General features: G+C 38.8%; 1 protein-coding gene across 1 annotated transcript in view; it reads right to left on the bottom strand.

Annotated features, from left to right (window-relative positions):
* Nucleotides 1-15,872, bottom strand: part of tmem64 (transmembrane protein 64) — a 91,765-nt gene that overhangs the window by 14,178 nt on the left and 61,715 nt on the right. Inside the window, exon 2 of the mRNA XM_028817778.2 lies at nt 7,038-7,193. Coding sequence (XP_028673611.2) covers nt 7,038-7,193 — 156 coding nt within the window. The remainder of the gene's footprint in view (nt 1-7,037; nt 7,194-15,872) is intronic.

Here is a 15,872-nt window from a genome sequence, read left to right as displayed (position 1 = left end):
ATCAGGGTATTAGTACTGATGCTTCAACATGAGTCATGCTGTGTCGCAGAGCATGATCCTGTCACATTATCATGATGAATCTCTGTGTTACATGCTCCATCAATAGCAAACTTAATATACTCGGAATGCCGCAATACTGCAAAGTTATTAACAAGGGATTATTACGTTACTAGGCCATGTTTTGAGCTCATCAGCATTCTTAATTCTGAAGTATGCTATGCCACTCGGGGTTCATTTCCACAACAGTAATGTACCAAATGTGGTTTATATTGAAATAAACTTGCAATGATGGATCTGTGTGCAATGAACTTTCTGATTCTAACACTACTAAGATTAAAATACAGCTCCTGAATGGAGAGCACTAGCACTTTTTGATTTAATTGTGCACTACAATTTTAATAGGTCACACAAGAATGGAGTTTGCATCTTTAAATGAAGCAACTTTATTTGGTCCGTTTACTTTTCAGCCATGCATAGCTCAGGTGAGAGTCTTAGTTTCAAAATGAGTAGAAGACACATAGACATCATCAGGAAATATCAAAAATAAAAACAGAATAAGAGTACATGTGTACATCGTCTTAATGCTCACAAAGGGATTCTCAAAAATAAAAACAAAAGCATGCTTGAAATTAAATTACTTTTTGATTAAACAAATGACATCACAGCACACTTATGTGATTCTTAATTTTTTTTCAATATACTGGAAGCCTTGACCTGTCATATTATCAGGAGAAAATATAAGGTGTCATCAGGCACGGGTAAGACGCGTGTCAAAAGAATTCTCAGAGTCCAAGAGTTCGTTTTAAAGATATTTAGTGAAAGTTAAAAGCAAATAATCCACACAAGAATAAAAAAAAAAAATAGTTACACACGTAGAATAATAGGCAAAAAAGGGGGAAAATATATCTTCTTTAAACTTAGCTTTTCTTGAAAGATTTTAGTTATTTCTATACTAAAAGGTTCTTAATTTCTTCTTCTGTACACCATAGCGTACGGTGCGGTACTTAAGTAAACAAGTTTTCTTTACTTGTTATTTCTCACATTCAAAGAGCCCGTAGGCTATCGAGCACTGTTACGTGCGGTCACGTTTCTTTTTCTCTTCTTAAAGGTTCTTAGCTTCTTCTTCTGTGCGCTTTATGTACGGTACAACACATAAATTAAGTGCTGTTAAGTGCATATTTACTTCACACACTCAAAAGGCTCGTAAGCCAGTTGGCACATAGGCAAGTGCCCAGGCACGGTGACATGCGATCACGGTTAAAAACCGTATGCCTCAACACCTTATACAAGGCAAGGCTGTCACTGACTAACTGAAGAATAATGTTTACTCCAAGCTGTTAGAAATGGTAAGAATATACCAATACGATTCTGTTTACGGGGGTTATAGGAACCTCCCATTATTTATGCATTGTCATCTAAGAAATATTCATGAATCTTATAGAACAAGGAAAATGGCTCTTACAGTATGTATGTATGTATTTGACAGGTACAATATGAATGATATATAATTTGACAGAACAGAACATTGTCCATGCGGAAGAAAAAATGAATAAAATGTGGCAAAAAAAAATGCTGAAAAATTAAAACTAAATAAAAATTAAATGAAAAAGTAAATAAAATGAAAAACTCAAAAATGGTAAAAAGTCAATACTAATTAAAAAATAAAAACCTGAAAAGTATCTAAAAACTAGAAAATACTGATGATAATGCTTGAAATCCAAGAGTTTTATTTTCAACTATAAATGTCTAAACCCAGTTCAATCAACAGCATATCCTATTGGAAACGTCTGGGGAAACTTTTTAAAACACAAAATAAACAATATTAGATGTAATATAACACATTCCTCCAAAGTTAATCCATGCTTTTTTAGTGAACTAAATTTTCTCCATTGAGTATGGTTTACCTGAACTTCACAGAGTAATTAAGGAACTAAAACCCTTCCATTTGTGTCCTTGACTCAGTCCCAACAGGCTTTTTCAAACAAGTTCTGATCTGCTAATTGATAGTATACTTGTCTTAGTCGACTCTTCATTAGATACAGGGGTCTTCCCAAATTCACTAAGGACTGCAGTAGTTAAACCCCTGCTCAAGAAAAATAATATTGACTACTCTGTCTTTGACAACTTCAGACCTATTTTTAACTTATTTTGTAAATATCTAGGAATTGCAGGGTTTTTTTTTACCAATTAACTACTTGAATAAAAATTCTATTCTCCTTAAGTTGACATCAGTTTTTTAAAGTAGTGAATGACCTGTGGGTTAATGAGGACAGAAGCCATGCATCTGTTCTTGATCTCCTATACCAGAGACCTGTATTTGACACCACAAACCACAGTATTTTTATAAATCAACTTAGACAATGGTTGAACCTCTCTCTCTAGCAGGGTCTTAAATTGGTTTCAGCCTCATTAAACAGGTAGAAAATTCTTTCTTAATTTTGGTGATTGTATTTTGCAGATCCATTATATTATATACTAGGGGGCTTCGCTCACCAACTCTCAGTTTTGGTTAACCCGAAATACATTTTTAAATATATTCTTTTTTTCTTGGTAATTGTTGCTTATGTATTATGTTCACTTTTACTTTAAAATTTCAGTAAAACAATATTTGGAATCAACTTTTCTTTAAGATCGCATTGAATTTTGATTCTTTACAGTTGCCTCCTAGTATAAAGGTTTTACCTGCAAACGTTTCTTCGGATCTAAAAATGTCCCTAAACGTTTTGTCAATTACATTTAATACTGTTTGTGGGATCATTGATGCATCGTCCCAAACAAATATTTTGTTCTTTTGCATTTCTTGTTTCATTTTCTTTTTCCATTTCAATGTATTATTTTCGTCTGTGATAATTAAAGGTAGGCTAAATGTTTTGTGAGCTGTTTTACCATATGGAAGAAGAATTGCTGCTATACCTGTCCATGCTATCGATGTAATGTTTTTGCATAAGTGTTTCCAATAATGGACTAAACATTTATACAAAAATGTTTTTCCTGTTCCGCCTGGTCCATCTATGAATAAGTCAATAATTTTGTATTTTTATTTTTCGCTACATGTAAAGCTTCTTTGCCCTCTTTAAACTAAATCATATTCTGACTTGGTAAATGAATCGGTAATAACTCAAGAGAATGACTTCGACTGTGCATTGGCAATTCCATTAAATGCCACCCGCTTTCCATTACACTGACATACCGAGTATCTAAATATGGTTGGACTTTGTCCTGAGTCAGTTCTTTTGATAAAGTTAGGCGTACTCTATTGTGCCCTTTATGAATGTACTTGTAGATGTACTTAATACTCATAACCGATGCACAATACTTGACATTAATATGACAATTGAATCTTTTGAGCAAATACGGGTTATATGATACAATCACTGAATTATCGAGCATCACGATTTTACCATCTTTCTTTCCGTGATAAGTATGTTGTTTGTGATGATTGTCTCTTCGCCGATAATCAGGAAAGCCAGCCTTAGTCATATCTGTTGAGAATTTGTATTCTTTTCTTTTCATTGCTTTTGTGTTTCTTTTCGTCGCACTGCTCTTTCTGCCACCCTTAAGTTGTGGACGTGTTATCTTTAACTTACCATTTTTTTTAAGCTGCTCTTTGTTCTACGCTTATTCGTGTCACAGGACGCGACAGTGTCTCTCTTCAAATGTCTCTCTCTTTAAATCTGTGGGACGTGAAAGTGTCTTTCTGAAGTGTCTCTCCAAAAGTTTTTTTTTTATATAATAGATGCTGTACTACAGGATCTGTTCTGGACCCACTGTTATTTTTAATGTACAATTAATTCTACAAATGGGCAAGATTATCTTGAATCATAAGGTAAACTGCCAATTACACAGATGAAACACATATTTATTAATCTAGAAGCGCCTGATGGCCCTGACACTCTGCTCCTTCTGATTGAAGAAAATTTGAACACATCTCACCAGTTTTAGTATCATTTAGCATCATATTTGTTACCTGTATCCTTTAGAATTGATTTTAAAATACCAATAACGCTGTATAATGCTTTAAAATATCTTATTCCTCCTTACATTTTAGAGTGCCTCAACATTGCAATTTGTAACCTTAGATCTTCTAATAAAAGTTTGCTTATTATTCCAAGAGCTAAGAATACAGAAGTGGTGAGGTGGTTTACCAGTAGAGATATGCCAGAGTAGCACTATGGAGCATTACTTTAAAAAAAAAAAAAAAAAAAAAACTCCTAAACTTTCTGATTTATATCTATTAGGTTTTATACATTAAGTATTCATACTTTAAATTTGTTTTTCTTTTCTTAAAACTTTTTTTTTTTTTTGGCGTTTTGCAAAGCACCAGGTTAAATCATGTGAATGAAACTGTGCTATGGAAATAAATGATGATGTTGTTGTTCACTGTATGGTTTATCATGGGAATTAATCCTATAATGACGATTTAAATCGCAACTTGAAATAGTCTGTGTGTGCATGTGTAGTTTGTCCTGTAAGGAGCTGATATCATAAAAACATTGGACTGTTATATTATACCTGATGTCAACAAGTCAACCTCAGTTCCAGTTGTGACTATAAATGGAGTCTATTAAATGTATGTTTCTTGAATGTATTGAGTGTATTTATTGCAACCCTCACCAGGAAAAGTGATTTGAGAAGATGTGATGCGTGCACTCTTTTAAAAAATGCTTGATCCATCTACTTTTGACAAGTGTATTTATTTTCTACAGATTTAATAACGTATAACCTATTTTCCAAAGAAACTCTTCCTTTTAGACAGGTACACAATATGTATTAACACTAGAATTACCAGAGTCTACGAAAAAACTCGTAGATCCGGCCCACCTTAAAACTGTTCTCACCTCTCTTTTGTCTTCTAAATGTGCCGATTAAGAGGAGCAGCGAGCAGCCGGCTATTCCACCCCCCACCGTCGCTGAACGTTCACTAAGTTTTCCCAGCTCATGGCTTGTTTGATTATCTGGGAGTGACTGAACTGCTGGAGTTTTAGAATGAAAATAATAGATCGCTATTTGGAATACATGCATTTCATGTGTGTTCCGTTTCTACAGTAATCTGTGTAAACACATTGCTAAAACAGAAACTTTTTCATATTTTAGTAATAAATGTTACAAAATGTAGGCATAAACTATAGAATCTGTGAAGCCTGAAGTCCAAACATCAAATAAACATTTTCACAAAAGGTTCAAGGATGATACAACAGCTTCCGTGGCTTAACGCTACGGTTTGCTGACTTGGGGCACAACAGCCCTGTCGTGCTATAGAGATGTGAGTTCGATTCTCAGCTGTGAAGGAAGTGCTTTGTTTTTTTTTCCTCAAACGGACATTGAATTTATAAATTGGTATGCACTGTAAATCGTTATCTTTAAAATGTCAATCGCGGTTATTTCTGTTGATTAGATAGATAGATAGATAGATAGATAGATAGATAGATAGATAGATAGATAGATAGATAGATAGATAGATAGATAGATAGATAGATAGATAGATAGATAGATAGATAGATAGATAGATTAATTCATGCTTTTTTACTTAGAGTCAGAACAGGAGCTTTTTCTGCTTATTCAGCTTCTGATCTGACTCAAACAGCGCCAGTATAACTTCACGCCCGATCTGACGCTGTTCGTTTTCAAATAATATTGCATTACTTCGACGATGTTTTCTGATTGGTACTATTCGCGTCATAAAATGATTTCTTCAAAACGTCACATATATTTGTCTCTTTCTTTTTTTAAAATGTGCGTTGTAGCACGCAACAACTGGCCACCTGCATGTTCTTGCGCACACTGAATAAGACAGCGCTATATGCAATCATCAGATTCAAATGTTAACAGTTATATAGCACAGAATGGAAATCAGCAGTTCTTAGCATTGCACCACGCAAGCTGTCATATCAACCGCCTACTGTAACTTGCTTTCTTTTTTCTTCGGTTATAGTCTTGAATAAAAGTGCACTTGTTTTGTTATACTTTTACATCAACATATGTTCCTGTGTTTGAGCTACATGGGCATGCTCAAAAAATACACGTATAATGCCACGAAAAGTGCATGCAGACACTTCAGTTCGCAAGCATTGGTACGACAATGCAGTCACAAGTACACTGCAGAGCTTTAGCGCGTCTTTATGTGAAAACAGCAGTATCAGATGGGGAGTGTCTGATGATTGCATATAGCGCTGAAGTTACTGCTCTTTACTATGCTTTCCTCTGCATGTCCGGGAGTACAAAAGAAACAGCATACAGCAACACGTGGGGACTGGCAATATTGGGGGGAAAAAAACACGTTGTCGTATGTATCGTGATACACTGCAGAACTATAGAGCATCTTTATGTGAAAACAGCAGTGTCAGGTGGGGGGCGGTAGGGAAGTATCCTGAACGCGACTGAGACAATGAAAAGTGAATTTAAAAAAAAAATAAAGCTAACCTTTACAAATATCATAAATTACACCGGCTGTTACAGACTGAAATCAAATGTATCTTTTTATTCTAAAATAGTGAAAATAAGAACACTTCTCAAAATGGAGTTATTATTATTTCTACTCTAAAACTCCACTTCACTCCCAGATAATCAATCAAGGCATTAGCTGGGAAAAGCTGGTTTACGTTCTAAGTCGTTGGGGGGATGGAATAGACGCTGGCGGAGAGGTGAGAAGGGTTTTAAGAAGCGATTTAAGGTGGGCCGGATCTACGAGTTTTTTCGTAGGCTCTGGTAATTCTAGTGTTAAGCAGGTTAAAGCAATTTAAAAACAAAGTAAAGTTAAATAACTTGGTCATGCTGGTTGGAAGAGTAAAGTCGATATTCTCCAAATAATTATTGACATTTAATAATTTTAAAAATGGCTCAGAGGTGATTTGAAATATAAGTTTAGAAAATTCGAATGGGTCAAAATGTAAGATTTGTATGACCTTTAAAATCTCTCCTTGGTTATAATTTGCAATATAGTATAGGATACAAGTTAAACTAGCTGCCTTAAGCATTTCCCTCCTTTTGAAATTAGGCATTTAGAAAATTATAAATGTAAAGAAATTAATTTAACATACCTGGAAACTAAAAATGAAATAACCACTGATGCTTTGCTCTGCAATTACATCCTCCATTGTTCTCAAAGTAGTCCCAAGATAGGAATTTAACAGTTGAGTTGGAAGAAGTCCAACGGATGAAGCCATAAGGTAGTTAGGCAAAGACACATCTGTGATCTGTGAAAATAGAGTGTAAAAAAACCTTGAAAACATGACTCTCTAAGTATAATGCAACATTTAACAGTAAAGTCCATAACATGCATAAAATCTATGTGTTCATTTGTTTCTCTGTACTATCAATGTAGAAAAAGTTTTTAAAGACAAAAAAGCCAAATGTAGCACTTTGTGTCATTTCAGAAAAAGGTAAAGCAACAAATGATATTAAGTAAATACATATATGTGATGAACACTCGAGGGTTTCTTTTTTGCTATTATGTTTTTTGTTTTAACCATATGCCCAACAAAGTAAGATAAGACACTTGAATACAGTTCAAAACATGGCTGTGGAGTCGGAGACAATTTTGGGTACATGGAGTCAGGGTTGGAGTTGGCAAAAATGTACCAACTCCAACTCCTAATAAATTAAAATTGTAATGAAAGAAAATGCAGCAAGTTCAAATGTCCCATTTCACAAACAAGTCATAATTAAGTACTTTTCTGATGTAAGAATAAAGCCCAGTGCATAGTTGCGTTACTATTAGTGTGAAGTTCAGATGAGCTATTATACAACCTGACATTCACATATTGTAATCTGGATTATGGTACATTACAAAAAGTGCTTTAATTTTATTTCAGATATAATGTGTTTAACAAGTTCATTTGAGTGTAAACAAGTGTAATGATGTAGGTAAGTGTGTGCTATGGCCTGATGTTTGTTCAGGTGTTCTGTCTGCACTCTCCACATATGCTCCCACCCAGGGCTGAACTTTAGCATAACTTTGCACACCACCTATTCTAGAAGATTTTGAAATTAAAAAGGAACAGATTCTTTGTATTGTGACAGATAATGCTTCTAATATGTTAAGCACAATTGAGAAAATGAATAAAGTAGATGGAGAAGGTGACAAACAGAAATTAGGGGAAGACACTTCTGCAAGTTTTGGAGAAAGTGAAACCGAACAGAATAGTTAAATTTTAGATAACATTGCTGAAGAAGCATCTAAGCTTATTACTATTCAACATATGCATTGTGCTGTTCATACTCTGCAACTTGCAATAAGAGATGGATTGAAAGATCGTCATGCAGCTACTCTAATTGGCAAATTGCAGCCAGGGCCCCTAAAACAGATGCCATTTTGAAAAGACGTGCAGGAAAAGGAGCCATTCTGGATCAAACAACACGCTGGGGAAGCACTTATTGATGGTAAACTGTTTGCTTGAACTAAAAGACTTTCTTGAAGAACTGGACAATGAAAATGTTTTATTAGCTGAAAGCCAGTGGCCACAAGTAAAAGAACTGGAAAGTCTACTTTCTTACCCCTTTACTGTCACCAAGAGGTTGCAATATGAAGATTTAACACCCGGTAAATTTTTCTTGGAATGGAAGATTGCCTTAACAAAAGTGGAGGGTTAATATTTGATGGCATCGTATCTTCAATGAAGAAAACAGAGTCTTTTACTGGATAATCAAATCTTGCTAGCTGCTTTTTATGTTGATCCAAAGAGCCGAATTTTGTTGAGCAGTGACCAGATTGCTAATGGAAAAAAGATACTTTATGATGTAGTAGTTCACATGAAGGGATTACAGTAATCCCTCCTCCATCGCGGGGGTTGCGTTCCAGAGCCACCCGCGAAATAAGAAAATCCGCGAAGTAGAAACCATATGTTTATATGGTTATTTTTATATTGTCATGCTTGGGTCACAGATTTGCGCAGAAACACAGGAGGTTGTAGAGAGACAGGAACGTTATTCAAACACTGCAAACAAACATTTGTCTCTTTTTCAAAAGTTTAAACTGTGCTCCATGACAAGACAGAGATGACAGTTCTGTCTCACAATTAAAAGAATGCAAACATATCTTCCTCTTCAAAGGAGTGCGCGTCAGGAGAGAGAGAGAGAGAGAGAGAGAGAGAGAGAGAGAGAGAGAGAGAGAGAACAAAGCAAGCAGTCAAAAATCAATAGGGCTGTTTGGCTTTTAAGTATGCGAAGCACCGCCGGTACAAAGCTGTTGAAGGCAGCAGCTCACACCCCCTCCGTCAGAAGCAGGGAGAGAGAGAGAGAGAGAGAGCCAGAGAAAAACAAAGTCAAAAATCAATACGTGCCCTTTGAGCTTTTAAGTATGCGAAGCACCGTACAGCATGTCGCTTCAGGAAGCAGCTGCACACTGAAGGTAGCAACGTGAAGATAATCTTTCAGCATTTTTAGACGAGTGTCCCTATCGTCTAGGTGCGCGAACAGCCCCCCTGCTCACACCCCCCTACGTCAGCGCAAGAGAGAGAGAGAGAGAGAGAGAGAGAGAGAAAGTAAGTTGGGTAGCTTCTCAGCCATCTGCCAATAGCGTCCCTTGTATGAAATCAACTGGGCAAACCAACTGAGGAAGCATGTACCAGAAATTAAAAGACCCATTGTCCTCAGAAATCCGCGAACCAGCAAAAAATCCGCGATATATATTTAAATATGCTTACATATAAAATCCGCGATAGAGTGAAGCCGCGAAAGGCGAAGCGCGATATAGCGAGGGATCACTGTACTACTACCTGAAACACCACCACTGGATGAAGCTATAAGCATTGGTAACTCAGGATCATCCTCTTCAAATGAAGAATTAGACTTTGATTCCTTCTTGGACAAAATGCAAGTTTTAAAAGCAAAGCGTCGTTGCCTATGTGTGAAAGATAAACGACCAGTAAATGTCCAAATAAAGAGATTCCAGCAGGAGTTTTTTTTTTTAAAGAATTACAAGGGGGCCTGCTCGCTTCGCTAACCAACCCCAGGGTTTGGTTTACTGGATATACAATTTAAAGATATGGTTAGTTTCATGGGAATTGTTACATATGCATTATTTTCACTTTTACTTTAAAACTTTTGTAAAAACAATACTTGTCCTTTATTTTATGTTACATCTCTTTCTCGCAACGCTGCTCGCATTGTGAAGGGGGTGCGGCTGAATGCATGCTAAGGAGAAGTGGTCGGATCCATCTGCTGGCTTTCTGCTGCTGGCGAGCTGTGTGTTTTGTTTGTCGCTTGTCATTGTTTTAAGAGCTGGGGGCACATGAAGCATGCCTGCCAACAGCAATCCAACAACTGCTAGGTTAGATGTCCGTGGACTTGTTTTAAATGATGTCTCACTGCCTTGTCTCACGTGACATTGTAAAAACAATACTTGTCCTTTACTTCCGGCCCCGGGCATGGTTAAATCTTTCTCGCAGGACGTATAACGCTGCTCACGTTGTCAAGGGGGGCGGTTGAATGCATGCTAAGGAGATGCTGTCGGATCATCTGCTGTCTTTCTGCTGCTGTTGCGCTGCCCGTCGATCATTTTGAAGTCTGGGTTAGGGTGGCTGAACGCACGCAAGGACAAGCGGTTGGATCGTCTACTGGGTTTCTGCTGCTGGCGAGCTGCATGTCTTGCTTGTCGCTTGTCATTGTTTTAAGAGCTAGGAGCAAGTTAAAGTGTCTCTCGCGGGACTTCAAATTGTCTCCCTAAAGAAAAGAAGTTGAAAAGTATGATCGCTCATCGAAGCTGACTGTAGAAGAAGCCATCCTTGTTGATCCAGAGATTATTAGTGACGCAGCTAGAACTGTAACAGCAATGCCACCCACCCAAGTTAGTATTGAAAGACTACTTTCAGCTCTAAAAATAATCAAGTCAGATTTAAGAGCTTCTATGAAAGAGCACATGGCAGAAGCAATTCTGTTTCTTAGAACACTGCATTGAGTTAATTTTGGATTGCATTTAACAGCTATTTTACTCTACAACTGTATTTCAAGTTTAACATATAAACTGTTTTAGGTTTTCCATCCATCCATCCATCCATTGTCTCCCGCTTATCCGAGGTCGGGTCGCGGGGGCAGCAGCTTGAGCAGAGATGCCCAGACTTCCCTCTCCCCGGCCACTTCTTCTAGCTCTTCCGGGAGAATCCCAAGGCGTTCCCAGGCCAGTCGAGAGACATAGTCCCTCCAGCGTGTCCTGGGTCTTCCCCGGGGCCTCCTCCCGGTTGGACGTGCCCGGAACACCTCACCAGGGAGTCGTCCAGGAGGCATCCTGATCAGATGCCCGAGCCACCTCATCTGACTCCTCTCGATGCGGAGGAGCAGCGGCTCTACTCTGAGCCCCTCCCGGATGACTGAGCTTCTCACCCTATCTTTAAGGGAAAGCCCAGACACCCTGCGGAGGAAACTCATTTCAGCCGCTTGTATTCGCGATCTCGTTCTTTCGGTCACTACCCATAGCTCATGACCATAGGTGAGGGTAGGAACATAGATCGACTGGTAAATTGAGAGCTTCGCCTTGCGGCTCAGCTCCTTTTTCACCACGACAGACCGATGCAATGCCCGCATTACTGCGGATGCCGCACCGATCCGCCTGTCGATCTCACGCTCCATTCTTCCCTCACTCGTGAACAAGACCCCGAGATACTTGAACTCCTCCACTTGGGGCAGGATCTCGCTACCAACCCTGAGAGGGCACTCCACCCTTTTCCGGCTGAGGACCATGGTCTCGGATTTGGAGGTGCTGATTCTCATCCCAGCCGCTTCACACTCGGCTGCGAACCGATCCAGAGAGAGCTGAAGATCACGGCCTGATGAAGCAAACAGGACAACATCATCTGCAAAAAGCAGTGACCCAATCCTGAGCCCACCAAACTGGACCCTCTCAACACCCTGGCTGCGCCTAGAAATTCTGTCCATAAAAGATATGAACAGAATCGGTGACAAAGGGCAGCCCTTTAGGTTTTCCAGCTTTTATTTTTGTTTTACAACTACCAAAGAATGTAGTTTATATTTTTTTAAACTAGTAACTTTCCTGTTCCTGATTCTTATGCATGCTACAACTTTATAGCCACTTGATAAAAACAATAAATAAAACCTTATTGTTATCATTTTTTTGTCTTTTGTTTAACTGGCCAATACGGTAGAGAGTCAGCTTCCTAGTCAGAAATTCTGTGGTTAAATGACGTGTATGTCTTCGTCCTTCAATCAACATGGAAAATACATCAGCATATTAAATACAGAGGAGTCGGAGTCATAACTACCGGAAACTAAGGAGTTGGAGTCGAACAATTTATCTACCGACTCCACAGCCCTGGTTCAAAACATTGTGAACATTTAAAAAAAAAAAAACAAATCACAAATTCAAGGGATCAACTTCTAATGGAGTCATATAATCAATTAAATTTTGTATCTATACCTCTATAGATACCTCACATCATGCACATCACTTCCGGTTGAGAGTACGTTGTGCGTGTTTGGCTGCCGCTTCTCTCCGGTGTCGTTGTATTTGTTTTGTTTTGTCCCGTCTGACTTTTCCACTGTTGCCTTCTGATTTGAATGCGCTTTTAGAATTTAACTTACAAATGCCACTGGCGATTGCCTAGATCACACCTGCTTCAGTCCTACGTGAGCTCTCTTCCTTCTCTCCTGTTACTGCCTTCGCAGTGAGTATGAATCTACTCTTGCTTCGTTTGCACAGTTGCCAGTCTGAACTGAGAATGTACAGCCTGCCCGCTGTGCTTTTCCTTATCTAGCTGGTTATGCAGTGAGATTTGGGTTGGCAAACATGTGTAGCTGGAGTTAGCACGGTGTTTTGTGGCATTCTGTTCACTCTTGGCGGTGTCCACCGGTGTCTAGATATTCTTAGACTGTTCTGTCTCTGGTTTGGAGTTGTGCTGTGTGTTGTCATTTCTACATTTTTGGCAATGCAGCTCATATATTCTCCATATGAACTTAAAAATCTTGACTGTCATCCACGATTGGTTGCCCTGACATAGTTTTTGCCAGTCGCTTGGAATTACTCGGCGTCCTCGCTATATTCACCAGTCAAAAAGAGGCCCCTCACGGATCAATGGCTCGGACTCATCGATTCCAACTATATTGACATATCACCGTGTTCACTGGCGTAATGCTAGGGCTGTCCAAGGAATAAACATGGGCCATCTTCGTCCTCTTCAGGAAGTAAACTTTTGAACGCTCACTCCATCACTAACAAGACCTCGCTGATTAATGACCTCATCTCCCAGAAGCAAGTGGACATGTTTCTTCTTACAGAAACTTGGCAACAACCTGGTGACTATTTACATTTAATCTTGCTGTCTCTCCCAGGCTAATGCCACATATCTAAACCCAGGTTAACAGTAAAAGGAGGTGGCCTACCTGTGGTTTATAGATCTGCCTTGACAATAAAGTCGCATCTTTTGAATAGATTGCTGTTAAACTGGTTTCCTCCCCTCCTGTGCTACTGCTGTTAGTTTATTGCCCTCCCAAATCTGTGGTGAACTTTCTGTCTGAATTTAATGAACTTCTCACTATGATCTCATCTCTTTGACCTGCTGTAATTTTACTTGGTGATTTTAATATTCATGTTGATATCAACTGCTATCTTACTGCTGAATTCATCTCAACTTTGGAATGTTTTGACTTGACACAGCATGTGGATTTCCCCACTCATACTCAGGGTCATATTCTTGATTTGCTTTGTTCAAATGGCTTGAATAATGTCTCTGTCTTAGGTTCACTCTCTGGTATTTCTGATCATAAGCTTATTGAATGTAACTTTAGCATTATTACCACTACATCTGTCAAGAAAAAGTCTGTCTCCTACATCAACATTAGGTCTGTTAATATGATTTGTTTGATGCCTCCCTTCTGTCTTCATATCTTTCTGGCCTGAATAGTCTTCCCTCTCCTGAAAACATGGTTTCCCTTTATAACAGCTGTGTTTCCCACCTGTAAATAACTTTGCTCCCTTAAGGACTAGGCAGGTTCCAGCCACCTGCTTCTGTCCTTGGTACACCGATGAGTTCAGAGCTATGAAAGCCACTAGCCGGCATCTTGAGCGGCTTTATAAGAAAACAGGCCTCATAGTTCATTCACAGATTTACACTGAGCACATACTTAAATATAGGGATGCCCTTAACACTGCTCACTCCAACTATTATTCCTCTCTCATAAATGGTGCTAAGTCTAGGCTAGAATTCTTTTTAGGACTGTTAATAAACTCCTCCAACCCCCTCCTCTAGCATGCCCCAATACAGCTAAACAGTGTCAGGCTTTCTTACATTTCTTTAATACCAAAATTGATCAAATCTATCACAGTTTGCCCTCCACAACTCAATCACTCACTCATTCTGATCTGCCATGTCCATCATCAAGACTCACTTGTTTCTCGCCTGTTGACTCTCTTGCCATCTCTGAACTTATTAACTAAGTCTGATTCCTCCTCCTGTCTGCTTGATCCTGCCCCTACTTTTCTGCTTAAGACATGCTAATCCATAATCAGTATTCCTATTGCCTCATTGGTAAATGCATGTTTCTTTTCAGGTTCTGTCCCTACTACCCTCAAAACTGCTATGTAACTGCAGTTACACCAATCCTTAAAAAAACTGACCTGGATCCTTCCTTTCTCTCCAGTTACAGGCCTATCTCTAATCTCCCTTTTTTGGCTAAGGTGATGGAATGTATGGTTGCTACACAACTCCATGCTTTTCTTCTAGACAATAAATTCTATGAGCCTTTTCAGTCTGGTTTTCGTACACAGCACTGAGACTGCTCTTCTCTGTGTAGTTAATGATCTTCTCCGATCTGCAGACTATCGTTCACTTAATATTTATTCTTCTCCTTCTTGACTTGCAGCATTTGACACTGTTAATCATGAAATCCTCCTGTCACGTCTCTCTGCTGTAGGCATCTCTGGCTTAGCCCTTCAATGGCTCACATCATATCTCTCTAATAGGCAACATTCACCTACACAAGATTCACCTCCCAGCACACTCACTGACTACATCACTGATCTTAAGCTATGGATGCAAAATAACTTTCTCAAACTTAATGCCAATAAAACTAAAGTGTTACTAGTAGGTCCAAAATCCCAACTTTCTAAGGCATCCAATTTCTCTGTTTCTGTTGATGGTACACTTGTCAAACCTGCTCCTGTTGTCAGAAATATTGGTGTTTTGTTTGATTCATCACTTAACTTTGAGCTACACATTAGGTCTCTTTCCAAAATTTCATTTTATCATCTCTGTAACATTGCCTGCCTCTGTCCATTTCCGTCCTTTAATGATGCTCAAACTCTGCTTCATTGTTTCATAATGTCTTGTATTGATTACTGTAATTCCCTCTTCATTGGACTCCCTGCAAACTCTATACTGAAGCTACAGTATATTCAGAACTCCGCAGCCAGAGTCCTCACCCACACAAAGCGTTTTGCTCACATCTCCCCTGTTCTCTCCCAGCTTCACTGGTTACCGGTTCCATCAAGGATTAAATTCAAGATTCTGCTTCTCACCTTCAAAGCCCTACATAACCTTGCGTCCCTTTACCTCACTCAGCTACTAGCTCCTTACACTCCTTGTTGCTCTCTCAGGTCCTCGAGCAGTAATCTCCTTACTGTCCCACGCACCAGACTCTCCACCCTGGGAGGCAGGTCCTTCAGTGCTATAGCCACTCAACTCTGGAACTCTCTTCCTCAGTCTCTCCGAGATTGCTCCTCTTTCTGCACTTTTAAATCTCAACTGAAAACTTTCCTCTTCTACGAACTTTTGTCATCTGTGTAATTTTTTTTTTTTTTTTTTACATTGTATGTAAAGCAACCTTGGATTTGTGAAAGGCGCTCAATAAATGTAACTTATTATTACTATTATATGCTTGGTGACCATGTAACACAATTCTACTCATATCTATCCTCACAGTGATGA

The sequence above is a fragment of the Erpetoichthys calabaricus genome, chromosome 13 (genome assembly GCF_900747795.2).
Source record: "Erpetoichthys calabaricus chromosome 13, fErpCal1.3, whole genome shotgun sequence".
Classification (NCBI taxonomy): domain Eukaryota; kingdom Metazoa; phylum Chordata; class Cladistia; order Polypteriformes; family Polypteridae; genus Erpetoichthys; species Erpetoichthys calabaricus.
The sequence above is the reverse complement of the archived record's forward strand: the minus strand, read 5'-3'. Positions and strand labels throughout refer to the sequence as shown.